At 39.5% G+C, this 27,801-nt stretch overlaps 1 protein-coding gene across 4 annotated transcripts in view; it reads left to right on the top strand.

Annotated features, from left to right (window-relative positions):
• Positions 1-27,801, top strand: part of MYT1L (myelin transcription factor 1 like) — a 237,359-nt gene that overhangs the window by 207,213 nt on the left and 2,345 nt on the right. For all 4 annotated transcript variants that reach the window (XM_064447981.1, XM_064447978.1, XM_064447979.1 and 1 more), the window contains 4 exons: positions 3,371-3,454; positions 4,794-5,015; positions 21,626-21,717; positions 23,363-23,466. In XM_064447981.1, the coding sequence (XP_064304051.1) occupies positions 3,371-3,454; positions 4,794-5,015; positions 21,626-21,717; positions 23,363-23,466 (502 nt within the window). The remainder of the gene's footprint in view (positions 1-3,370; positions 3,455-4,793; positions 5,016-21,625; positions 21,718-23,362; positions 23,467-27,801) is intronic.

The raw sequence follows: 27,801 nt of genomic DNA, 5'->3' as shown, positions 1-27,801 counted from the left end.
GCATGTCAGGTCATTTTTTAAACCCTGGGCATTGTCTCCTGGCCACTGTAGGACTGGACCATGAGCTGGATTACCAGCTAGATTACCTACTTTCATCTGTAAATTCTGATGTTCTTGTATTTTTGCAGATGAATGCTGGACCAAGCTTTCATTTTACTCTGCAGCAAACGCACTACACATAAAGTTATAAAAACTAATTCTGCAAAACTAAGTGGTCTGCAATTTCTCCAGTCCATTGGGATTTGACACACTCAACCTTTTGAAATGCCACCATGTCTATATTGACCATGTAACTCCTTCATTTCTCTTCCAAAAGGCCTCCGGCAGCCCCAGGTCCTTGGCTGACTGTGGGCACAGGGACACTGATGCTGAAGGAGTAATGTCTTGTTTGCTTAAAACCACCGATGTCCCCAGGGGACCTGTTACATTTACACGGAGCCAGCCCCACACTGTTCAGGTCATGATATCTGTTGAGGCCATTTCTGAGTTGGTGAGGCTGACAAAATGAACACTCTTTAAAAGGGCAGCAAACCAGTGGCCTAAATCTGGAGCTGTTAAGTATGAAAGACCCCACAGCACATTCACAGTTAAGCCTTCTAATTCCAACACCGAAAATTAGCATTTGCTTCTGCTAGCATCTGAGTTAGCATTTTTGTCTGTATTTGATACCATCACTTACAACCCTGCCAGTTTCAGAAGAAAAGGAATGACAAACTTCTCTCCTAAATGGCTGCCAAGATGCCTAGACATCATCTGTATTTAAAATGGCTGCTCAACAGCAAGCACACACGAAGGCAGATTTAACTCTGGCATAACTCTCTGCAGCTCCACACATCCATTCAATGTATGCAAGAAGTTACATGAACATATACCAGTGTTGAATTTCCCTTATTGTCTTTTATCTTCATATATAAGGAATTAAAGTTATATAAAAATGAAGTAATATGAAGTAATATGCTTGCTTTGTAATAACTTTTGGTTATTATAGGATAAAAAAATTAAAGCAAAGGCTCATCCTTGACACATGTTTTCTTGGTGAATCTGCTGTCAGAGGAAAAATGAATTAATCATAACCTCAGAAGCTGTCTGTTGAAAATGTCTGTTTAGGGGACCTGAAAGGTGTTAGAATTTTGTAATAAATCATAGTGCCAGAATAGAAGATCTATTGCAAAAAGATGATGCACCAAAATATCAATAAGTAGGTGATAATTAAATTGATTTAATATGTAGAAAGCATTAAATCATTAGTCAAGGCAGAAATTCTTCATTCAGATTTTGTTATGAAAATGTCATCATCTACAAGCGTACCCATCTGTACACCTACTAAAAAAAGTATTGCTTTCTGAGGCATTTCTATTAACTATTTAGCTTCCAGATGCAAAACCAGATTGCTCTCACACAGTGGGTATGACTAATCTCACAGATAAGCTAGGGATATCTGTAACTCCTGTCCTCTCCCCTTTGCCTTCTGCAGTCCAAGTTGTATGGGGAGCAATAAGTCAACCTGTTCCCGAACCGCCCCCTTCCCCCAGAGCCTGCTTTCTTTTATTCTAAATCCCTCAGACTCTGCTCCTCCTGCCTCTGTCTTCTTACAGATTATGATATTATTATTTTCAAAAAAACCTCTTTTTCAGTGGCACAGGCTTTCTGAGGTTGAGGTTGTGCACAGGGAACTATGGTCCTTGGGTGTGCACTATGCAAGTTGGAATAAACAGCAGCTTGCTTTAAAAAGAAAAATGGTCAGTACATAAACTAGGAAATGAAATGGGATGAGAGCACAGGTCCAAGCATCAGAGTGCACATGCCTACACTATTAAATTGTTAGCATGTCCCCTGACATGGTACTGACCCTGGGCCATTGAAACTCTCCCAGGCAATTCCTAGATATGATTTGGGGCATAGCATGGGTCCAGATCATTCTCTATAAGCAATGTAGGTGTAGCTGTCCTGCTTCACAGAGGCAGGGAGTTTAGCTGTACAGAGGTGAGCTTACTGGTCTTGGGTCAAAACAGCAGTCCTAGGTCCCTTCTCTTTACCAGTATAGATGTAGCTATGCCGTCTCACTAAAAGTTGCTAGGTAATACACTATGTCCAATATCTTGGGTTAACATTCCTCCCTTTCTTCATTTGACTTATTTATGACTTTGCAACATGTAAACTTTATTTTTGTCTATTTTTCATTTACTAACACAGAATTCCATCTGTGATTACATCACCCTTTTCTCTGTTCCTCCCAGTCCTCACTGGTCTTGACGAGCAAAATAAGTGAAAATTTTGATACCACTCTTTCTGTCTCTTCTTCCTGAAGACAGGACGTGCTATACAACACTGAAGTACCTTTTGTCATGCTGAAAACAAAAAATTAATCTTCTATTTTGTTTTGTGCTCTAAGGAAATGTTTTTTTTAGCGACACCCTTTTGTCTCTCATCTCAATACTTTTGAAGGTGGTGTTCTACTGATGGATTTTTTTTTTAATGTTGATATGTTAAGATGGAAATAACATTTAAATAGAGGACAAACCATGATTTTTGGGTGGACATATTTGTGTCCTCAGATAGCAACTACTTGAAATCTTTATCTATTAAAGTCATTGTCAAGTCTACTAAATGGTTTCTATAATGAATTCTTCATATGCAGAGGGAAAGCTGAGCTTGTAAAATCTTGGAATAGATATATCTTTTTCCATCTTGTGTAGCTAAAAACAGCATTCTCGGTGTCTAGTTAAATGTAACATTGCTTAGCCTGACATATAACTTTGTGTCTACCAAATCTTTTTGTCTGGCTGAGTTCTGAGCACTTGAACTCTTCCTCGGGAAGACAACGTACAGCTCTAAGCTCTGCCGTGGTTTTATTCAACCCTTCTATAGGATTCTTACATGGCATTTGAGAAGGTTTGATAATGTTTCTAATGTGCTCCCTAGAGAAATCTTTAGTCCTACCAAGAGATCCAAAGACTCCTGTTTTTTGAGCCTATTCTTCCGTCCCTCTCAGACATACAGAGGACGTAACGTCTCTCCTCCCTGTAACATCAGCTTCTATTCCTTTTAAAGCTGTCGTTGCTGCTGCTGAGTCAGCTGGAGGGATTATTAGGCAGAGAGTTTAAGAGCTGCTTTCCCTGGCTCCTCAGGGACTGCATGTGTGTGTGGTCTGCACAGTGTCTGCAGTCCTGCCCTGCATCACAAACCGAGATACGCGGATTCCCCCTTGTGGTTGCATACTGCAGCTCTCCTTATTTAAACCACCTGAGCTTTGATTTTGGAAATCAGGCAGCATTATCTATTCTGCCAGTTTTTCAGATCGAAAGCATATCCCTTGTAAACTGTACCCAAGAATGAGAAATTGCATTTTAAATTTTTTTCTTTCACTCAGTCTTTCAGGCTGTCCGCGAGCAAAGAAAAGTGGAATCAGGATAGCACAAAGCAAGGAAGACAAAGAAGATCAAGAGCCAATTAGGTGAGAATAAATATTGTCAAAGGGCCTTCATGTGTTTTATAAGGTCATACATTATCTTCAGCTTTTTATTAAGGCATAAATTTATTGTGTGATAGTTATCCAAGAGCAGATAGCTACACTGATTTCTATGATTGAACTGCGAAATCAGGGATCTGTGCTGATTTATTCTAGACAAGGATACAATATTCTATAACTTAGAAACAGTTTTAAATATGTTTTTCACATGAAATTTAAAAAAAATTACGTAGATCTTTATCTCCTAAAAAAACCTTAAACATGTTTGCATACTATAGGCAAACCACACATGTTAAATAAAGTAGTTACGGGAACAGAGAATTGAGTATTTATATGAGATTGCTGCAACGAATCTGACTGTTTATGCAGTTTGCAAGAGGAAAAGTGCCTACCTGTAGGCCTTGCTTTCTTCTTGTAAGGTGCCCTGATACTAGTGGCCGCTGAACTCAGCGGATTTAGTGACTGCTTAGACTATTCAGGACTGGATCCTCAGTGGACGGTCGCAGCAATATTTTAGTGTAGGACAAACAGTGAAGTAACCGGCCATGTTTTGACATGTGTTATGTAGCAGCATACTGGAAAAAGACATTATTTTCTTTAAACATTTCACTTTGAAGATTCTAACCTGTTCCTTCTAACCCTGGTTATTTGTTTTTTTAGAAGTATACAGGGCAAATGTATGGGGGAATTCACAAGTAAGGAAAACCGTCAGATGAATACGGAACTGCCTTCATTGATCTCTCTAGGCTGTAGCGCATAGTTTGTTATAATCTCTCCTATTCAGAGAGTGGTTAAAGGTGCTCAGCATTTCTGATGAGGTGCTATGATCACTTCGTACTTAACCGTTTCTACCTAACATTTTCACGACTTCAGACAAGTCTTCTTTAGATTCCATACACATAAATAAAATGCACTAAGGATTATACTGAGTGGGATTTTATGCTTACAGAGTTTTTATGGGCAATTTCCCTGCTGAGCGGAGCTCAGTAGCCAACATTTCAATTCCAGTGTGATATTTACTGTAATGAACACCTGCAATTCAAATATATCTCTCAATCCTTTTGTTGCAATTGCACAATATCAACAGCTGTGACTTCATCTGCTGGCTAGCCTCCTTACAGTTTATCAAATAACTTTTTTTTTTACATATTAGCAAAGTTCTGCTTGTAATTTTACCCACTAAAGGGTATCTTGATTATTTTTAAGACCACAGTGCATGATGGTTCTTTTCTTTTCATGTCGGGTTTATTTTGACTTTGTTGTAGAGGCTACCAGGTATATGATGGCAAGACAATAAAGTTTATCTCATCTATCTGCTATCCAGATGTCCAGTTCCTGGTTGTGATGGTCAGGGTCATATAACTGGAAAATATGCATCCCATCGCAGTGCGTCAGGGTGTCCTCTAGCTGCCAAAAGGCAAAAGGATGGGTACCTAAATGGCTCACAGTTCTCTTGGAAGTCAGTGAAGACGGAAGGAATGTCATGTCCAACCCCAGGTTGTGATGGCTCAGGACATGTCAGTGGTAGTTTTCTTACTCATCGTAGGTGAGTAACTATGGCTTATATTTTTCATGTATGCTTGTTATTTGAATTAGATTAGCAAGATTTGAAATACAGCTTTTTGTCACGGCATTGCTCTGTTCCTTTTGAATTTCGTGGTTATTCTGAAAAATAATCTTCCTACATATATTTATAGATAACTGGAAGTCAAGACACACGATTTTTTAATGCAAGTCCTTGCAGGTAGAGACCTGAATCTGAATCTACAATACACAGAAAATTTTAGGGAAAAAAGTGTGCATGACAATGACTGTAAATCTGCTACTGCTTAATTGAGTGACTCTGGACAAATTACCTTAGGATAGACTTTGTAATACATATCTGAATCCCCCTGATTTTCAGAGGTGTAACACACTGTTGATTCCCAAACATCAGAGCATGGAACTAAAGAATTTAAGGAACCAGTTCCATAAAAACAAAGTACTTTTATTCATTTGGAAATTAAAATGTTCATTCAAAACAATAAACATCGAATACAGCAGATTAATTAAAATTAATGGAATAGAAATATTTGACAAAAGAAATACCAAGCCAAATTTTTCATAAACTTGGCAAAAATAAGAGAACTTCAGTGATGACATTTTTCAAGGCTTTTAAGAGATCAAGGAAGAGAAAGTGGAAAGTCTGTTAGGGATAAATCTTGCTGCCATTTAAGATATTAGGTTGTGAGGGAGCAAGGCTGTTCTTGGAGCTTTGGGTGGGAATCTCAGCCTGAACATGACTATAATGCCAGAGCAAACTTCTTATTATATAATCACTAATATAAAACTCTTCGACTGTCAAGCTGATGTGCCTAATTTGTCACCCTTCTCCAGGCAGACCTAGTCGAACTTCTGTACCTTTCAGTTAACTAAACCAACCTGATCTTGTTTTGTAGCGAGTTCTAGATATAGAGGTGAAAAGTGTACTTCTTCTTCTCTTGCCTGCAACTCTTTCCTTTGATTCTTTCTTTGACAACCCTTTAGAGCTGAAAAGCCTTACCTTTACCGCAACCTCTCTAGATTTTGTTACGTAGTTCCTATTTACTGTTTAGGTTCAGAACTGGTTTCCTACTCTGTTTTTATGGTACCTACCATATGACCTGAGGTGCTACCTAAGAGGTCAAGTGTATTACATAGCCTGCAGCTCCTATATGCTTTAGGGAGTGGCAGATGCAAAAGCCCTGACCATTTGTGCATGTGTCCACATGTGGATTTAAGTATCTGACTTTCAGTAAAATATCAGTATTAGTGATCATATTTTGGTTTAGCTTTCATCATAATGGTGTAACATTTATTCAACTCAAAGAGACCCATCATTAAAATTTTGAAATTATTTTACCTTTAGTTGAAAGTTACAATATAATTACTGAGAGATTTCTTTCAAGGAGTATTTACATTTTCAAGGTGAAGATTCTTGCAACAAGAATAACTAACTTCTAAAAAGAAAGTACTGATACTAAATTGAACTGTTCTTCAAAATTAAGGAGCAAATGGTACCTAGAGTTTTTTCTTTTTAAATAGGCATGTTTTCATGTGAAAACATGAAATAAAAATAAAATTTAAATTCTTTTTTTTTTCAGTGGAGACACCTAAATATGACATTTAGCCACATAGCAGCCGTGTGCTTTCTTGAGTACCATTATTGTAAGCAGAAACTGAGATATGTAGAAGGCTTACCTTATAAGACCAGTTTGGGGGCAAAAAGGTCCATTGTTAGAGGACAACACCAGAAGATAAAAGGTTGCTTTAAAAGGCTGACTGAATTAGACTGATCTTACTTAATTGTCTTGATGTAACAAAGCGCCAATATTCTCAGTTGTTGTGAGCAAGTTTAACAATATCTTGAAGCTTCCATAATCTATGGTGATATTAATAAAAAGCCATTTTATTTTGAAAATATGACTAATTCTGGTTGAATTATTAAGATGCCATTAAAAGGGCTTAGTTCATTTGCTCACACAAAGAAAAGCACTCGAAGCCATTTTAGATGCCTTTGGATAAGACATCATTTCCAGCTGTTGCTCAGAAAGGCACACAGCCATGGTAGGCCCAGTGTCATATTTACCAGCCTTAATGTCTTCTCAAATGGCACTACATGCCTGTATATGGACAACTGAATCAAACTCTGCACATAGGTTTGAGCTTCAGAACAATTCACCTACTTCAATAATCTGCTCATAGGTGAAGAAGGTGCATTTGCTTCTCTTCCAGTGAATGAAGCCAATGGATCCTGGAGAGTTGTTCACTTCACCTGTGAAGTAGACACCTGCCTTTGATCAGAACTGTACCGTAAATGTCACTGAGTGCATCAACGGGGAGTGGGATTGCCCTGTCTATGAATTTGGAAGTATTGATGGGGCATGTAAGATGGCCATATTGGGCTGGCAAAAATGACTGAAGATTTGTGAGACACTCCCATTTTTTGACTGTGACAGCTGAGAGCTGAACATGCTTTGCAGGGTGCTAGCTTGTTAAATGAATGGGCCCCAGAGCTCTATGGAAGTTTGATATAAAATCTATACAAACGTTTGAACCTAGGTGTCCTAAACTGGAGTCCAGTCCCACCTAAACTACAGATTATGCATATCTTTATCCAAGGATGGAATATCGCCTCACTCTAGTGTATCTGTTTAATAGGCTGTGGTCTCATCTTCTACCTCTAACAACATTTTGCTATACAGCTATGGCTGTAAATCTCAAATGCCACCTTCTGAAGAGAAGCAATGCTATGACTATTACACACTGAAACCAGGTGTATGCACAGCCATTTGCAGGTATAGCTGTGTCCAGCATGCGTGGGGAGAAAGCAGGGCTATGGCCATTAACTGGGTCAGTAAAAGTTCCCAGGAAAGTACTAGGTAAAAGTCTTCAATTTTGGCAGTACAGCTTGCTTTTCTTCTGAGAGGTCACTCTTCTTCCTAGTACAAATATTTTCCTAACAGCAGACTTCTCTAAGCATAAATATTAATTGTATGTGTAGTGTCCTTACTGTGTTCTTTGAGATTTTATATTCTGCCTTTCATAAACAGCTGTTAATGTGCTGTTATCCAAGCAGCTGTAATACTCTGGAAACTGGAATGGCAGACTGGCTTGTGAAAATGGTGCCAACTGTTGCGTTAATTAAAAAAATATAGGCTGAGATTTTTGACACAAAGATTTCTTAGAACTGTTGTTGCACCTTGTACACATGGTGTAATTCCACTGATATCAATGGTGCTGGTAAATCAGTGCTTAGTTAAAAACCTGCTCCAACTGCTATTACATAGTCTGGAATTTAAATATATGCATATTTGTACATACATGCTTCTGAAGTAGAAATAAGTAGTCAATTGAAAAAGTCACAAATTTCAGTAAGCTTTGAATCCTACCCTATGAGCAAAGGCACCAAAAAAGGTTTCTGTTTCAGAAATTCATATGAACAGTTTTATTTTGTCAAGGAGGTTTGCATAGGAAAGAATGGCAACAGAGGGTTATTGGAACGGACTTGAAGCATAGGGTTAAAAGTACTATTTTTTAAAAAGGAGCCTGTGCTAGCAGGAGAGGCCAGTGTCAAATTAGTTGACCTACCAGCAATATGAAAACAAATTGGAAGACATGTAAGCATGGAGTCAGTAGATAGGTAAATTAAATAGGTTATAATGAAATGTAATTGTAAATTAATGTGTTGGTATTTATACTGTAGCTTTCTGGTTTGGTTCTTGAACAGGCCCTTACATCCTCATATTTGATTTAAGAAGACTTTTCTGGATGGCATAATTTCTAATACAACCATCAGTTGGGGACTTTCTCAGAATATACTTGGATTTAGCAACCCTGCTCTTTAGCACAGAAGGGGAAATGTGCTTGTGCTGACTTCAGTGGAAATTACATTCAGAAATGCCATTTCAGACAATGTTCAGACGATGTTCAAACAATGTTCTTGCTCTCATCTCTTGCCCACTTTTATTTAAACCAATGTTCACCCATTTCAAACACAGTAATGTGGCTTTTAAATTTCCTTTCCTATGGAAAATTGTTGTGTTTTAACCCCAGTAAGGAGCTCAGCCGCACACAGCTGCTTGGTCCCTCTCTTCCAGCAGGATGGGGGAGAGAATCTGGGGAGTAAAAGTGAGAAAACTCGTGGGTTGAGACAAAGTCAGTTTACTAAGTAAAGCAAAAGCAGTACACACAAACAAAGCAAAACAAGGAATTTTTTACTGCTTCCCATGGGCAGGCAGGGGTTGAGCCATCTCCAGGAAAGCAGGGCTCCATCACATGTAACGGTTACTTGGTAAGACAGACGCCATCACTCTGAATGTCCCCTCCCGCTTCCTTCTTCCCCCAGCTTTATATGCTGAGCCTGACGCCATATGGTGTGGGATATCCCATTGGCCAGTTTGGGTCGGCTGTCCCGGTTGTGTCCCCTCCCGGCTTCTTGTGCACCCCCAGCTTCCTCGCTGGTGGGGTGGGGTGAGGGGCAGAAAAGGCCTTGGCTCTGTGTAGGCCCTGCTCAGGAGGAACATAAACATCCCTGTTATCATGGAATCATAGAGTCTTAGAACGGCTTAGGTTGGAAGGGACCTTTAAAGGTCATCTAGTCCAACCCCCCTGCAGTAAGCAGGGACATCTTCAACTAGAGCAGGTTGCTCAGAGCCCCGTCCAACCTCACTGTGAATGTTTCCAGGGATGGGGCACCCACAACCTCTCTGGGCAACCTGTGCCAGTGTTTCACCACCCTCACAGTACAATGTTTTTTCCCTATATCCAGTCTAAATCTACCCTCCTTTAGTTTAAAACCATTCCCCCTTGTCCTGTCACAACAGGCCTTGCTAAAGAGGTTGCCCCCATCTTTCCTGTAGTCCCCCTTTAAGTACTGGAAGGCTGCAATAAGGTCTCCCTGCAGCCTTCTCTCTCCAGGCTGAACCACCCCAACTTTCTCAGCCTTTCTTCACAGGAGAGGTGCTCCATCCCTCAGATAATTTTTGTGGCCCTCCTCTGCACCCTCTCCAACAGGTCCATGTCTTTCCTGTGCTGAGGGCTCCAGAGCTGGACACCACACTGCAGGCTGCGTCTCAGCAGAGCAGAGTAGAGGGACAGAATCGCCTCCCTCAACCTGCTGGTCACGCTTCTTTTGATGGAGCGCAGGGTACGGTTGGCCTTTTGGGCTGCGAGTGCACATTGTTGGCTCATGTCCAGCTTTTCGTCCCCTAGTACCCCTTATCAACACTGTTTCCAGCACAGATCCAAAACATATGCCCATACTAGCTACTATAAAAAAAACTATCCTAGACAAAACCGGTACAAAAACATATGCTAATAGAGCTATAATATAGAAGAGATGATAAAATTATAAATATTTTCCCTATTTACAAGCTAATGCTAAATAGAGATGAAAATGTGGAGAAGGGGAGTTTTTCTTTAGTGTACCTGTATCCTCACTGAGGACAGTGGGACTCCAAGATCCATAAACAAATTTATAGAATAGGATTTGTATTTCAGCAGCAAGGGCATGCCACTGTGTTTGCAAAATATCTAGATGTGCTGGGAGGAAGTAATGGACATCATCCAGTGCTTTTTGCCTTCCGAAGGAATGTATGCAAAACCTGTGAGGTGGTTATGGGAAATGTTTACGTAAGACCGTTATGGGCTATCCACTTTATGCATAGGAGGGCCTAGTTAATGGTAAGGCTGTCAGAAAGCCTGCAGGAAGATAATAGCTGTGCACTCTGTTCAGCCATTGCCTCACGTGCATGTCCTGAGGTGAAGGAGCACTGCTGGTGTTGTTTCCTGCGAAAATTCTAGGTTGGTCACAGCTCTGAGCTGCAAAGCTGCATTGCTAAGCCTGAGAAGAGGTAGATTAGGAAAAGATTAAAAGAAAAAGGATGAAAACTCAAGACAGGAGATGCCCTCAGCAGCTGCTTGCTAAAAGCAGTCAGATACCAGTACTAACAGAGATAGATCCTGAGCGAACCTCTGAGCTCCCAAACGCTCAAAGCATTCAGGAGATTACAAATATGAGGAAGGAAGGATGGAGATGTATATTTTCCTGTGCAGAACCTTTTTCTCATGAAATATGCTTTGCTAGAAATAAATATTGTCATTGACGTCAGCTCCTGAAAGAAAGGTTTGTAAGTGCCATCTATGGTCAAACCTCCCGGTGCTCAGAGCTGCAGCTTGAGCCTGTGTCCAAAGAACAGCAGATCACCCCAGGGTTTATCTGGGGTGGGTGTTCACATGCAGAGTGCCAAAGGGGTGGTAGCTCTGTAATCCAGATGCTCTGCATCTCCAAACATGTGCTACTAGCTGAAAATTTGCTCCTAAATTATTGTAGAGCTTTCAGTCGTCGTGTGCCTGAAGTCACATCCTCTCTTAGAATCAGCATTTCTCAGCTTTGATAATTTAAAAACATAAAAACACTTAGCGTTAGTTCAGTGAATGAATCTTGTAGAAATGAGCTATATGGTTACAAAGGGCATGACAATCCCTCAGATTATTCTGATTTTTCTGTTTTGTACATAGGCTTGCAACCACTGTTATTTGAGCAAAATCAGTCCTGCGGAGTCTTAGACCTGAAATAACCTTTGCGATGGCACAGTGTTGTGTCTATAGGTATGACAGCAGGACTTATATTACACTGAGTTGTCTGAGATAATAAATGCACCCACTCCTTTCAGTTCATGGAGAAATGAAAGTGCCCAGAATTTAGATGGAGGTAATTGGTTACTAGCAGGTGTCAGCTTTTCAGCAGGATAGGAAGCTTATTTGAAATAAAACCTGAATTTAAAAAAATGTTTTCTGATATTTGCAAATAAGTGCACGGAGGAAGACTTAGAAATTGCATTAAACAACTGAAAATATAATGTAAAGTTATATCAGATCTGAGATTCTATATAGAGAGAGATATATATGATGTAATGTTCACTACAGACTAAGGCAAATTAAAGCTATCAGAAAGTGCATACTCATACAGTGTTTGGTGCCGTGAACCACAATGCAAAAAGGAGATATGTCATGATATGTCGTGGGTGTTGGTCTCTTCTCCCAGGTCACTAGTGATAGAACAAGATGAAATGTCTTCAAGTGGCATCAGGGGAGGTTTAGATTGGATATTAGGACAAATGTCTTTACTGAAAGAGTGGTCAGGCATTGGAAGAGGCTGCCCAGAGAGGTGGTGGAGTCACCATCCCTGGAGGTATTTAAAAGACGTGTAGACGTGGCACTGCAGGGCATGGTTTAAGAGGCATGGTGGTGTTGGATTGACAGTTGGACTTGATGATCCTAGAGGTCTTTTCCAACCTTAATCATTCTGTGATTCTATGATTCTATGATAAAATACCTTGTGTAAAAACAACAAAAAAATAATTGTGAGCATCCTTTAAAACACAAAGAATCCAAACTGCCAGATGAATTCACAGGATGCTCTAAACTCCTGAAATACCATGTTTATGAGGAATTTGTGTCCATCTGTAGGGAACCAAAGGTTAAAAAGCACTTTTGGAGTGTGTTCCTATGCTATACTGAAGATAGTGTTGAAAATGGTAAAAACTTTGCAGAGAGGAAAATTTTCTTGTTCCTCCATTTATCTATTTATAAAACGTAAATACTGTCAAACTCCAGATTTCTAAGAAGCTTTTAATATGCAACTCATTAAATTATTTGATTGCATCTATTTCTAGCCAGGCCTCTTGTCAATTCAACTCTTATCCTTCATTTTATTTGTTGCTACAATAAGTTGACACAGTGCCACATTTGAGTCAACATTAATTCACTCTTAATTCTCATTGTTTCACTTTTTCCCTGGTAGGTTTTTTAAAAGTTGTTTAGGGTGTTTGTTTGTTTGTTTTTAATCTGCCTGTCCCCTCCCTGCCATTGATCTATTTTGATGGTTCCCACCTACCTCTTATTTTTTTCTTACAAGCCCTGCATTGCAATTCGGCAGGAGAAAGTCATACAGTGTTGAGAGTATAGAAGAACTAACCAAACTCACTCTATTTAACAGTAATTACAACTGACAATGATATATGTCCTCATGGTGACATTACTGAAAGATGACAGACATGCAAGTATGCTGGCATCTCCAAGAAGGCAATTAAATGTAATAATAATATACATACAGAAGAAAAAATTTAAACCAAAAAATGTGAGGTGGGTCCTGCAGTATAAAGGAGTTTTTGACTTAGGAATTTTTAGTTGACCCATAAGCTCGAGGGAAAAGGGTCTTTTAAAACCAATTTTCACAACACCTTTCTCGTCCCATCTTTCTCCTGTCATACTGCATCTGTGCTGGCCCTCTTCCATTCTCTTTCCCTGTGGCTCCTGTTCAGTCCTTCTTTGTGTTTCTGTGTTTCTCAGTCCTCAGCATTTGGGGTATCTGGCCCTCAGGTAGCTTCTCCTGAGTACTGGCAGGACAGGACAGGCTGTCTCAATGGGGTTGTATCCAGCAAGCAGCCTTCTGCTCCGGGCCCTGCAGTCCTGAACAAGGCTGATGGCAGCGAAGGCGCTCCCAGTTGTTATACACACAAAGTACATGGAAGGTCTGGCAGCCAAATGCTAACTCACATCTACTGAGCACATCCAAGTGCCAGTCTGTCAGAGGCTTATAACACTGCCAAATCTACATTTTTCATGAGGACAGCAGAATACATCTCTAAACTCAGAGCAATACTCCGTGAAATGTCAAGTATTGCTCCAATTCACAGATAGTTAATTTCCTGAATTATTTGGGTTTTTTTCCCCGCTCATTATGGACAAAACAAGGTATATGGGCAAAATAGTGGCACATAAATATATTCTGAGAAATTAAAATTTTTTTCCTATGATGTTTGGAAAAAACCTGAGCCTGGCCAGACACCCATCATGGAAGATTTCAGTCAGATCAGTTGAAATTTGGCAAAAGTCAGAAGTGACTAAATGCAGAGCCTGGTTGTTGAAAGGGTGAGGCCCCTTGACTGTGGGTAATTCTTCCAGCTTTTTTGAGCATGAGCTGGAAGAAGGGTGGAATAGCATTTTAATCAGAAGTACAGTCTATTAAACTGGAAGACTCCTAACAGAGAGCTAATCTAAAAGGACTGAAGAGGTTTACTTACTTTGGGAAAGTCAAGGAGAAAATAATATGAAATTCACATTCGAAAAAAGCAGACCGCACAATATAAACAAGAAAAATCATTTTGCTGAGCAGACCTGACAAATGACAGCAGACAGTAATTTGTACAGGTCCTTGCAATCTGACATCTCCTTGATTTCAGGCACTTAGCAGAAGTTCTCTGGTTATAAACCTGTTTGTCCTTACCCCAGACATAGCCCACAAAAAAAGCAAAGATGACTGGATGGCTTTTTAGATTTCAGGTGGGACAAATTTTCCTCTTGAAGTACCTTTTTTCTCTCTCCTGTCTACAGAAGTGCCTAGAGAAACTCCTTCATTTTAAGTGCCTAAGTGAGCTGGGCTTGGCCACTAAATAGATCACTTGAAATTTTTAGCTGCCCAAAAGCACTAAGCAGAGGTACGTAGCTAGACATACACCTTACCTACTCATATACAGGGAAGTCTCAGCCTGTCTTCTTCTTCACAGTACATGTCCTGTTCAAGTGACCAGTAAATCCACTGGTCTTCAGGTCATCTGTCAGGTTGTGTGCCATCACAGGACAGGAGAGAGGCTAATAATCTTTGCCAGCCCCCAGCTCCTGGGGCTCTCAGTGGCACTCCAATAAGTGCAGACTCCTTCCCCAAACTTAGTGCTAGGGCCACCAGTAAGTTGTGTAACGCGCTGCAGTGCTTTCGCACTCACCAAAGAATGTGAGAGATTTTTGAAGAATTATTGCATCATTGGGCAAGAGCGAAACCTCTTCCTTTCTTCAGCGATGATACAGGTCAAAGCTTGTTAACACATGTGAGAAGCCCACCTACAGAGCCTCTTTGCTGACTAAGCAACTTTAATTAACAAAATATGATGTGAATTTGCCACAGGACTACTGTGCCCACCTGAAGGGCAACTTTGGCGGTGCTTACAGTTCCAGCATTTCGAGATTCATTAATCCTTTTTCTGGTGTATATTTATGCCCCAGGGGCATTCCTTTCAAATTGAGTCTGCTCTCAGAGCCTTTTTTCTCAGCTTGGCCATGTTTACAGTTCTGCATAATTTCTATTTTTGTTTTTCTTACCTGATTCTCATTTTATTCTTTTGTTATGAGAGATAGGCATAATTAAGCTATAACACTATTTCAGCTTTTAAATCTCAAATAAAAACCAAATACCCTCTCATCTTCTGGGTGTCATGCCCATCCACTCTATATAGTTGTCCATTTGGTGCTTGACTGACTGGATTTTAATACTACTTTAACCCTCCCCCTGTAAAATAAGAAAGTAGTTCTTTCCTGAAAGTCTTTTGGAAACAATGATCAGATATCATTAAAATAGTTTTGAAAGCCTTACATTTTGTTTGAAACATAATGGTTGTATTTCTTTTATGGCCACTTGGGTACTGTTTTAATTTTTCTTAGTTCTGGAACCAATGCAAAGACTTATTTAAACAGAATAAAATTCCAGCAGCTTTCGAAAGGAACTTGGATTAGGAGCTGCCACTTTCCACGTTACATCAAGCTTTTTGTCTTTTTAACTTAGATTTCCCTCCTGACTGAAAATTTAAGTGAAAGTTCTTCATCACCAATATTCAGGTGTGAGTTGTAAATGCACAGGACAAAAAGAAAAGCTTTAGCCAGGGAACAAGATCTAAAGAGGGCCACATTAATCAGAATTATACTTCTCCAGTGAAGAATTCTGAAATTGAACTGAGCAGATGATTTTTTCTAACACCGCACAAAGGCATTTGGGGTTTTGTGGCCAGTGGGAAGAAGGAGAGATTCCTCTGTGAGTCACAGCAATCTCCATGCAAACAAAACTACCTTGTTTGCAAGACCTCTCTCCGGGACTCCTTTTACTTCACAGCTCAGTAAGACGCTGGGGAAAAGCCAATCACCCTTTAATGTAAATAAAAATGAGTGCTGGGCCAAGGAGGGATCCTTTTATCTCTGCTAGAGTTGTGCATAAAGTATTTCATCCTTTAAGGTGTGTAGCAGAATTTACACATGGGAATAAGGAAACCACTAAAGCTGATACCCTTCAACATAGAAAAAATGAGTGGTTCATGGGTTTAATATTAAACCAAGGAAAGGACTACTTTGATCACTGAGTTTGATCTCTTAACTTGAACTTCAAACATTACCAAATAGCTCAGGAGCTTAGTCATAAAAGTAAAGTTTCATCCATTAACAAAACAACACAGTAGTTTTCTCTGTAATCTGTAGTTCCCTGGTTTTCAAAAGGATTTCCATCTGGGGCTTGTTTTGGATCTATCTCTATTTAAAAGAGGTCCCTTGAATGTGACATGTTCCTTTCTCTAGTATATGGACAATGTTATTTTTAATAAACAAGAAAAGTGTTTCATTTTCTTGTTGAAAAATTACTGTGGTAGTAAACCTATAAACATCTTACCCTGTTTATAAAGTTAGCCCTCAGGATGCTTTTTGGGTACTCCAAGTTGAGGCTCTGGTTTCTTTACATCCTTTTCTTTCTTTGTAAACTTCAGCACTACACACACCAAATATAAAAGTTGTTTTTATTTGACCTTTGTCTCCTCCTTTCCCATATCCCTATTTCTCTGTTTGGAAAATATTTTCTTCACTTGACAGGCCAAGTACAATTTCTTCAGCTTCAAGAGGGACCAGACTGTGTCTGTCTACTGAGGCAAAAAATGTATTTAACAGAGCACAGCTGGAACCAAGATAACTAAAATCAGTCACCCAGACAATTGCTTCACTTGATCAATGATCCTCCACTCTGACAGCCTCTCTTGTTTGCATCCCTGAAGACAGTGCAATTACATTCTTGAAGCAGCTCAGGATTTTAGCCCACACTACTTTGTTTTTAAACTGAATTCCTTGGTAAATGTGCACTCACCACTAGCTAGATTTCCCTGTCAAGCTTTTTTCCCCACTAATTTTCCTTTTATTTTGGGACTGATTTCACCTTCTTTTCTAAATGCACTGAATATATGGCAAGGCATAGGTTGCAGTAATGTAACCACAGTCATAAACAAGAAAGAAAATTCATTCTTCATGTTGTGTTCAACTCTAATAAATGCAATCACCATATACTCTTTATGTTAAATTGTGCATATAGTCTTCATACCTTTTAGATGATTGGGTTCCCATTAGTCACTACTCCTCAGGGCAGTTAGGGTAAGATGTAGCTGTACATATGGATGGAGCTTATTTTGTAGAGTTTATAGAGCTACTAGCACTTTACCTCTGCATGCGTCCATTTATAAATTCTTCCTGTAAAAACAAGCCTGATTAATGCAGGTTGAACTTGCATGGTGTAAAACCCAGTAACCCCTTCTACCTGTCAGTCGTACAGGTACAGAGCGTGTAGAAATGTCTGTTTCATGGACAGTGCCATGCCCTGCAAAGCAAAGCTGCATGAGGAGGTCCCAGCCATGCACATCTCCATTTAGTCCCTAAGCCCAACAAATGCACATTTCCAATCTGGGCTTCCAAGATGTGTTATGATGTCAGATGTCTCCGGCCAATCAGCAAAAATTAAGACCTCAAATTTTAGCACCTGCATTACAGGAGGTTTGCAGGACCTGACCTGATCACTTTAATCTAAAAGCTTCATTCTTTTTTCATACTATTCGTAAATTATGGGAGAGGCTGGCTTTCAAGGATGATGTGCCAGATCACACTTTTCTTTCTCAAATTAGAGATTAAGAGTCAAGACACACTGCATCTCAAATAGACAAGGTGCTGATGATCAGCTGGATGTTGATAACCTTGTCTCTGTGGCAGCGGCAGCTCGTGCTGAACCAGGAACTCAGAGGGAGCCAGGAGTTGGGTGTTGGTGCTTCTCACAACCCCACCAAAATGCTGTAGCTTCAAGCCCTGTGGCATTCACAATCTGACACAGATAAATGATGGCTCCGGATGTTTATACTGTACTTATTACAGCTGCACCACCCTCATTTTTTATTATTAAAAGAATACTAAACTGGGTTTATATTTTCTTTTGCATTATGTGGTGGGTTGACCCTGGCTGAACACCAGGTGCTCACCAAAGCCGCTCTATCACTCCCCTCCTCAGCTGGACAGGGGAGAGAAAATATAATGAAAGGCTCATGGATCAAGAAAAGGACAGGGTGACATCATTAACCAATTACCCTCATGGGTGAAACAGACTTGACTTGGGGAAATTAAGTTTAATGTATTGCCAGTCAAATCACAGCAAGGTAATGAGAAAAAAACCCCAAATCTTAAAACACCTTCCCCCTACCCCTCACTTCTTCCCAGGCTTAACTTCACCTCCGATTTCTCTACCACCTCCCCTGCAGCAGCGCAGGGGGTCGGGGAATGGGGGTTGTGGTCAGTTCCTTACATGTTGTCTCTGCTGCTCCTTCCTCCTCAGTGGGAGGGCTCCTCACACTCCTCCCCTGCTCCAGTGTGGGGTCCCTCTTGTGAGATACAGTCCTCCATGAACTTCTCCAATGTGAGTCCTTCCCACGGACTGCAGTTCTTCATGAACTGCTCCAACATGGGTCCCTTCCATGGGGTACAGTCCTTCAGGAACAGACTGCTCCAGCATGGGTCCCCCACGGGGTCACAATTCCTGCCAGCAAACCTGCTCCAGTGTGGGCTTCCCATGGGGCCACAGCCTCCTTTGGGCATCCATCTGCTCTGACATAGGGTCCTCCACAGGCTGCAGGTGGATATCTGCTCCACCGTTAACCTCCACAGGCTGCAGGGGCACAGCCTGCCTCACTATGGTCTTCAGCACAGGCTGTAGGGGAATCTCTGCTCCGGTGCCTGGAGCACCTCCTCACCCTCCTTCTTCACTGACCTTGGTGCCTACATAGTTGTTTCTCTCACATATCTCCTTCCTCTCTCTGGCTGCAGTTGTGTAGGTTTGGGGTTTTTTCCCCTTCTTAAATATGTTATCCCATAGGTGCTACCACCATCGCTGATGGGATCAGCCTTGGCCAGTGGCAGGTCCATCTTGGAGCTGTCTGGCATTGGCTCTATTGGACATGGGGGAAGCTTCTAGCAGCTTCTCACAGAAGATACCCCTGTAGACCCTGTTACCAAAACCTTGCCATGCAAACCCAATACACATGATTTCTCATGTGTATGAGAATAATGGCAGTAGCAAGTGAGATAACTGTGATTAATTTTACTAGTTCTTTGTTGGAATGAACAAGCTGTAGAATTCCATGTTTGTGTAAAAGTCAGTTTAAGGTTTGTTAAAATACAAAAAATAAACCAAAGCAGGATTACACACTAATTCCATTTGTAACAGGAAACCTATGACAGGCATCAATGGTAAAGGCTTTAAACTTGATGTGAGGATGTTACCCTTATCAAAACTACTACATAGGAAGTTTCTCTTGCTTTTTTTGATTTTTGAGATGTTTAAAGCATATTTTGCTCAACTCTTAAAGCACTGAAATGGCTTTCACTTGTACTCTTTTGTTTGCCAGTCATAGGAAGACCGATAAAATCTCAATATATTTGAGACAAATAAAATCATACCTACCCCTTTTTGTCTTCTGTCTCCTCCTACCTGTAGTCTTCTGGAAATCTCAAGCCACTCCCAGTCCCACTGGGACCTCAATTCAAGCTTTTTTGTTAACTTTACACCTCTTCTGCATTTTCAGGTATGCAGTTCTAGCATTCAGGTTTCACGTTGGCTTGTTTAGGGTTTGAATGCTGTACTTACAGGCTGTTTGAGGGATAAATTTATTTTGAGGGATCCATAAGTTGCCATCGGTCAAGGCCTTTAGAGAGGAAAAGGCTGCTACCAAGATGAGAGTAAACTAACACAGTTGTTTTAAGGCCCAATAATGCTATATCCTGAAAAAGAATGAGGGCAAAATACAAGGAAATTCATTACATCCATTGAAAGGATACAAAAATGAAGTCAATTAAACGATGCAGAAACTTTGCATATACTGTTATCTTTCATTCCGTTACACGCCCCAGTGATTTTTTCCCAAAACGCCTAATCCTCTCCCCCTCCATAATTTTCCTCAAGGCTCCCTTTGACACTTCAAGAGGACAGTTTATGGTCTCACAGTGAGTCTGTAGCAGAACTTGGAACAATACTCTGGCATCCCACCACCTAGGCTACACTGCAAAGCTACTAGATCATGCTATTTCTTGATAGTACTAATATTGTTTTATTATAGATCTTCTCAGTAACAGAGCTGTATGAAATATTGAACACTGATTCTTTTGCTGAGAAAAGGAAATTTTTTTAGATCTTTTTCTGGAAATAGTTTCCTTTTTTAGATGACTGTGCTTGCTAATAGGAGTCCAGGCCTTTCAGAGATACATTTTCAATAATTAAACATTATACTTAAATTAGAAGACTTTATGAAGTAGGAAGATGGGTCATTAAAGAAATGCTTTTAATCGAAGATACAACATTCCTCAGAAACTTTTCAACATTGCGGAGAGATTATTTGAGTATAAGCTTTGAATTTGATTGACACAATTAAAGTTGCAAAAAAAAGTCTTCCATTGGATCTGAAGAGGAATTACAAATGTGACTGTACGCAATGAGGTATACGTGACATTATTCTGTTTCAGTGGCTATGAAACTGTGAATGTTGAAGCAATGGGGAATTGTTTAGTAAGTTTCCAAATTCCCTTGGCTGCTAAAGCTTGCTCAAAATAAGAATATAGTTTCCCATTGTGAAATTAGATTGAATAAGTTTCCGCTTACCTATGATACTGTAACTACATTAAAGATGTGATTTTGAAAAAGGGGATAGTTTTGTGCATACAATTATTCATAAATAGTGAGCACTGTCTGATAATTATTTTTATTGTTACAATAAAACCTAAGACTGAATTTGCTATCAAGCTGTTTTGTACAATGTAATTAAAAAGCTTAATATTTTGGCAACGTGGGAGACGAGAGATAACTGAGTCTACATCCATAACCGTAACAAATATACATTATAAAAGATATATACCCCTCATCAAGGCAAGGTCATTTTTATGGGAATGACTTTTCTTGGGCTTCAAAAAAGCTAACACATAGTTATTGCCTTTTTAAGAAACAATTTAGAAAAGGGCAATTTAGCCAGCTTGGTAGGTGATAGTCACAAAGAAAAGCATAGTTTATAAGAGTAAGTCATTTGGATGTGAGAAGTTGCTCGTGTCCCCTCTCTCAGCATTCAGTTCCATGTTTGAACAGGTGAGTTAAAAAGGGTGCAAGTTCAGAGCAGAGATATGTAAATTCAAAGGGGAGTATTTACACTATAACTGTTTTTAAAATAAAACTTTCTAATAAGAGCATTCCATCTTTAGAAAATGGGACTGTTGTTCCCAGGTTTGTAGTTTTACAAGATATATCTGACTTTTATATTAGCTGTCTATACAAAAAGAATTTGGAGGAAAGAGTAAAATAATGAAATTACTACTGGTAAGCGCCTTTTTTTTTTTTTTTCCAGACTAACACACTCTTTCAGTGCCAGGCAGTGAAGATAAACTTTGTCTCTGACACTGTTTTTATTACAGTTTTGGAATACAGATTTACTTCCAATGACCTGTCAAAATTAACAGGCTCCTTACTGTTCACAGTTTATCAGGATGCCCCAGAGCTACTTCAGCAATGAAGAAAGCAAAGCTGTCTGGAGAACAAATGCTAACAATAAAGCAGAGGGCCAGTAATGGTAAAGTTTTAATCATTGCCTTTTTAAATATTACTTCTTTGTAAGCTAAAGTTGTCATTACTCTATGGGCATTTTTTCTTATGTATGTAAATCTTCTTTGTATAAATAGTGAATTCATTGTCAGTAGAATTGAAAAGGATTTTGTGCTGTGGAAATCTGAACCAGCAGTAGAGTGGTCAGACTGGTCCGAGTTATGACTACATAAATCTAAACCACTAAAATATTTAAAAGTAGAATATAGCATTATAATTTTCTGGTTCATATCTCATTCACCAAGGTGGATAGTTGGTCTTATATTGCTGTAGGATTCGGAAGAGAAAAAGAATTGATTTCCAGAGATGTCAAGTCCTCATGAGCTCCCTTGAATTCATTTGGAGCTGTGGCTCTGTAACCTCTGGCAGATGTAGATGGCCTTGTGCCATTTCGTCTCCAATAATCTGCAATCCTTCCTGGGAACCTTGAGTTGTAGGAAAGATGATGAAAGTACCTGGGATGAAAGTCAGGGTAGCTGAAGTGCAATTAAAGCAAAATGTAGGTGCTTTAGTTCAAATAAGTAACACATAAAAAGCTTGTCTGGGAGGTGCCCAAGTCCCGAGTTTTCCTGGAAAACTTTATGTAGTCACATAGTCTGTGACTGCATGCCTAAAGATACTGCCCTCTTAACTATTGGTGCTGGCTGTGTTTGAGAGCCATAAAGCATTTATAGAAAACGCGTTGTTCAACACAGCGCAGGAGCCATTGCAACCCACGTTGCCAGCACAGCTGGAAAAAGTCCTGGTTGCATTTGTTCGGTAGCTAGTAACTGGGGAGTGGAAGGTCTGGATGTAATTTTCTCTACAACCTGGGAATTATTGAAAACTGAATCTGCCATGCAGAACAAGACAGTGGGAACACCAGTTTCTCTAGCTTTAGGAGTTCAGACTTTGACTTGAGAGAAAAGAGGTCTATCTCTTGCCTTGTCACAGTAATTTAAAGGATAAGTCAATAATACCTTTTCAGTTTATTCCCATCTAAATCCTTAAAGATGTTCTCTAAATGTTTATGCCACAAAGTCAGAAATCACTTACATTTTGCAAATTATCCTATATATCATTATTTAATAACACCCTTCTTACATGTGAGATTATTAAAGGCAACATAAGAATCACAGTATAACCCAGTGAATCAACAACATTTCACCGCATTGGGAAAAAAAAGTCTTTTGAATTAGTTACAAATTATTTTGACAATGCAGTAATGCGAAGACATTAGCATGTTAAGATACTTTCTTTTCCTTCAGAAGATCTGTAAGTGGTCACAGTCTTTCAAATACATTACATAGGATAGTGGAGCAGAATTTGTTGTTGCAGGTGCATTTCTTATAATAGAAAGTTAAATCAGTACACATAAAGAAAAAGCTGTACCTTATTGATCCTCTAGGCATTTTTAACACTCTGGCTGGAAAATTACTACAATTTCTAAACGAAAAGTAGAGGAAAATACATTGGTTTAACTTCGGAAGAAAAGTTTGAAGAACTTTTTTTTTTTTACTTTAATACTTGTACTTGAAATGAATTTATTTTCAAATATGGAAATAATTAATTCACTGAACTCCAGTTTAAAGCTTAATTATTTTAACACCCCTTTTTATTTTTATATCACACAGGTATAGAAAATGATGAAGAAATTAAACAGTTAGATGAAGAAATCAAAGAACTAAATGAATCCAACTCCCAGATGGAAGCTGATATGATTAAACTCAGAACTCAGGTAACAGTTTTATGAAGCCCTAAATTCAGCTGCTTTTTCTACACGACTGATTAAAAGAAATAGAGGAAATATATAGTTCCCTTTTATGTTTCTTACATATTAAGATGTCTATCTGTGATTGGCCATTTACAAAATCATAAAACAATATTCACTATGCAATCTCCACATCAGTTACCAGCATAAAAAAAAGGCTTAGCAAAATATGGTCAGCTTTGTATTTCCCCTTGATAAGGCTATGCCTTTCTAATAGCAGTTAAAATATTGGGTGAGATCATGGTCATTAACATAAGTTACAAAGTGAAGGAGTCCAGATGAACAGTGTGGCTTTTGCCAGGTGTGTGTTACAGAGAGGGAAGTGAGCACCTGTAACATGTCATTTCATCATGTGGTACACTAAGTGCAGCCCTCGGCAGCAGTAATGGCTCCACAGATGCAGCTTAATTCCTTTAATGTTTCACATAAATCTGTTGAAGAAGAGGAAAAAAAATAACATTAGAGTATTATTTAAAAACTAATTTTTCACCAGTCCTAAAACTGGATGGAAAAAGGCAATGGAAGGAAATCAACTGAATTCTTCCCCCGGCATTTTGCAGTGTCCAGCATAGCTTCTGGTGCTTTTTTCTTCACATGATTTGAGCACAGACACCAACAGTGAGATTTACCACAGTTGTCACCATTTATCAGCCTTTAGTCCCAGAGTCATAATCATCCAATTGATCTTGATGGCAACAAAGTAAACCATTTCTTGCCACTTCTTTGTCTGCTGCTTGTGGAGAAGAGCGCTACGTCCATTCTCCTCCTCCTCCTCTTGTGTGCTCATAAAGAGAAGGCAGGATCTGCCTCTTCAGCTTGGTTTTTCTTTGACTTCTAAGCCTTAGCCAAATTGATATTGAAATCTCACTTCTATTTTATGCCAGTATTCAGGGTTCTGTTGTCATTATTTGTCCATTATAGGATTTGACTTCTATTGTACACAGGTTTCTCATGTGACCAAGTGTAACTGTAGGATAATTATGACAAAATATGCAAGAATGTAAAGCAAGAAGAATAATCAATAGCAGGAAAATTATAGGTATTTATGTTGGAGGAATTCGGTCTTAAGTTTTGAACCTGGCAGCTTCCACTCTGCCTTATGTTTTCTTTTGCTTAATACAGTGCTATTGGTGCTGTTCACATACAGACTGATTTAGCTGAGATTTTACAAAACGTGATGCACCATTATGTGTAAATTAGGTAAAGGGTCCGGCTGTCACTAACTTTCAGCATTTTTACTTTTATTTTCACCCAGATGAATTAAAGAGAAGCGCCATGGTAACACTATCACAGGCATAAAACATGTATGGAGTTTCAAAGTTTTAGCTAGGAATTTCACATCCAGTTTTGATCTGAAATGAGTACAGAAGCCATACTTGAGTGGTCTCAGTTCCAGTTTTCATATCTCAGGCTAGTGCCATTGCGTATTCTTAGAAATCAGCTTAGGCACTACCTGGGACCACTGCCTAATCTTGGTAAAAAAAACCTCAACTGATGATTTTACCATCACGTTCAAAAGAAGCTTTTCACACCTTGGTGCAGCAGATTTAACAGAAGGGTAGAATGACAGGCAATGACCCATACTGTCATTAAAGTAATTAATAGAATTCTAGAAAATAGAGCTACAAGAAATGTTATTTTGTCCACCAGTCTTCTTCCCTTCCTACTTCCCAGCTCTTCCTATGCCAAACCTGACAGATGCTTGTCTAACCTGTTCTTTACTTTATACACTAGAGATTCCGCAGTCTCAGGGAAGTCTGGTCTAGTACTTACCTGTCCCTACCAGCTAGCTACTGATGCCTAGCAGATAATCCCAGCTGAGTCAAACTTCACAAAAATTCAGAGGCCTTGGTTCATACAGTTTCCTGAAGATCAGCAATTTACATTTCCAACATGCAGACAGTTATATCGTAGTCATTATCAATCTGCTAAGAGGATCAGAGTCTACAGTCCTCTTTATTTGCAACAGTAAAATGATATTGAACGTAACAAAATATTTGCTGATAAACCTTTAGAAAATCATTGTGCAACCTAGATTTCAGTAAGACTTCACAGGCGAGGAATACACAGTGGGAAAATAGGGGAACACCAGGAGTAGCATCAGGCTTGTTTGATATGGATTTGCGTCCCATATGATTGTAAATGCCAGAGGAAGTTTTTCCTACAAAGGGAACTTCCCTTCCACGTAGAACCTTTTACATTTAATAAAGTGAAAAGTCATGCTGCAGCCTCTTCCTTAGTTGGGGAATTCATAAGACTGCTTTACTCAGCTGCCTTTTTGGATAAGACTTGGAAGAAAGTATTTTGAATCTAAGATCCTCTAGCAAATTCGTCCAAACCTAACATGTAGGTCCAAAAGTATGAGAGGGGCAGAAACACATAAAGGTGAGAGGGGAGAAGAAAAATCTGCAGGTAACTCTGTGTCTCATGCAAGCAACAGGTTATCCTGTTTTTAGAGTAGATACAAGTAACCATTCATTAGTTTTAGGGTAAAATGTGGGGAGGGAAATTTTAGCCTTTAAGCAAGTGAATACAATAATTCAGTATGCCAGTTATATTAAGATACTTCCAGATGAGTGCTAAATGAAATTGCGAGATATGCTGATCAGCTGCCACTGTATTTGCAGGTAGTCAGCATCTCACACGAAAAAAAAGAAAAAAGATCTATTCAAGTAGCAGCGCTCAACTAGCTAGAAAATCTATAAAATGCCAGCTCCTACTTAAGTTAGTGTGAGGCAGCAGCAGTATGCCACACTGAACTGGGCCTTCATTGATATCAGAGTCCTCGCTTTGGTCTGTAATATAAAAAAACAGTGCTTAGGGTAAATATTGGAGCATGACTGACTCTAACAAGCACCTGTGAAAAATGTTTTGCATTTGCATACAGTGTTGCTTTCTGACGTAAGCTGAAAGCAAAACAAGAAAGGAGGATACATTTTCAGTTTCAAAGCTGACGACAGTATTTTGCCTACTATAATATGTTGTAGAAATAGCTCAAAATCAATTAACTGTGACAAAACCAAGCACTGGCAATACTGACAGCTTGGATTAACTGCTATATAAACATTCCTAGTCAAAGTAAGAGATATGTGAAGATCGTTTTATGTAGCCACATCACCTGTCAAAGTTACTTCTATCAAACAGTGGGCTGTATTTCCATAAGCAGTCTGAGACTGTAGGTCCAGAATAAAACTTGAGGCATCTAACAAACTGATTGTGCCAACAATTTCCTAAAATTTACTCGCCCATGGCCAAGTTAATATCCACCTAAGAACCTTGTCCCCTTCTGCCTGCTATTACCGCACAAACTTAAAGCTTTCCCATCAGCGTTTAAATTTTATCAATTCTTCCCACAGTTCACTGTCTATGCCAATGTAGAAATGGATAAAGCTCGTTTTGAGAATTCAAAACCGTGTGGTTTTGGCATTTTTTCCACTTCTCTAGCATCTTTTTTCTCCCTCTTGTAGATCCATATTTTAACCTACACACACACACACAAAAGCACACTGTGCACTTTGTAATAGATGTTAACAGTTGTCATCCAACGTGGGAAGTAAGGAGAGGTCTACAGAGGAAAGTCTAGACAGATACAAGTGAGCTCTGCATGTGCTCTTGACGAGCTGGACGTAAGCCAGTGGTCATCTGAAATCTGTGCTTTATTAGCACAGAGCTCTGCACAAGCTTGGACAAGCTGCCTCTCAACAATTCTTTTTAGCTCAAGCACAGGACCACGCAAGGTCAGAGCTAGCTTGTGCCTGTCACCTGGGAACACAGGCAGAGCATACTCTCAGCTGTCATCACCTGTACATGTAGTCATGTCCGAGGGACTCACTCTCCCAGCTATGTGCAAATTTTCTTCAGTCCCTTCAGTTTTGCACGTCATTATATTTATTTGGAAAGAAAGCTTTCCAAATCTGTACATACCTCACAATAACATGCAATGTTCAGCTTTCAAAAGCAGCCCTGTGAATCTGCATAGAATCAAATTAGACATACAAAGAGCTAAACACTGGCCGCAAGGAGCTGTGCATGCTTAGCTAACAATATATATATTGTAGAAAATATAAGACATGCATGACTTGCTGCAGGATGTCCCTACGGTAGGCTCCTAGGAGTAGAAGTGTTTAACCACATGGGTGAACTTGCAGAACTAAGGTCCTTCTTAATGCCTTGCAACTCAGGAAGAGAAGCTCTGAAGCAGCAGAACCAAATCCAAGTGCACTCATTATTACCAATATTAAAAAGAAAATCTGTTAAAGTCATACGACATACAGTAGGAATAAGAAAGCCATAACAATGATA

The sequence above is a fragment of the Phalacrocorax carbo genome, chromosome 3 (genome assembly GCF_963921805.1).
Source record: "Phalacrocorax carbo chromosome 3, bPhaCar2.1, whole genome shotgun sequence".
NCBI lineage: Eukaryota > Metazoa > Chordata > Aves > Suliformes > Phalacrocoracidae > Phalacrocorax > Phalacrocorax carbo.
Note: the sequence above shows the minus strand (reverse complement) of the source record. Positions and strands in the feature narration are given on the sequence as shown.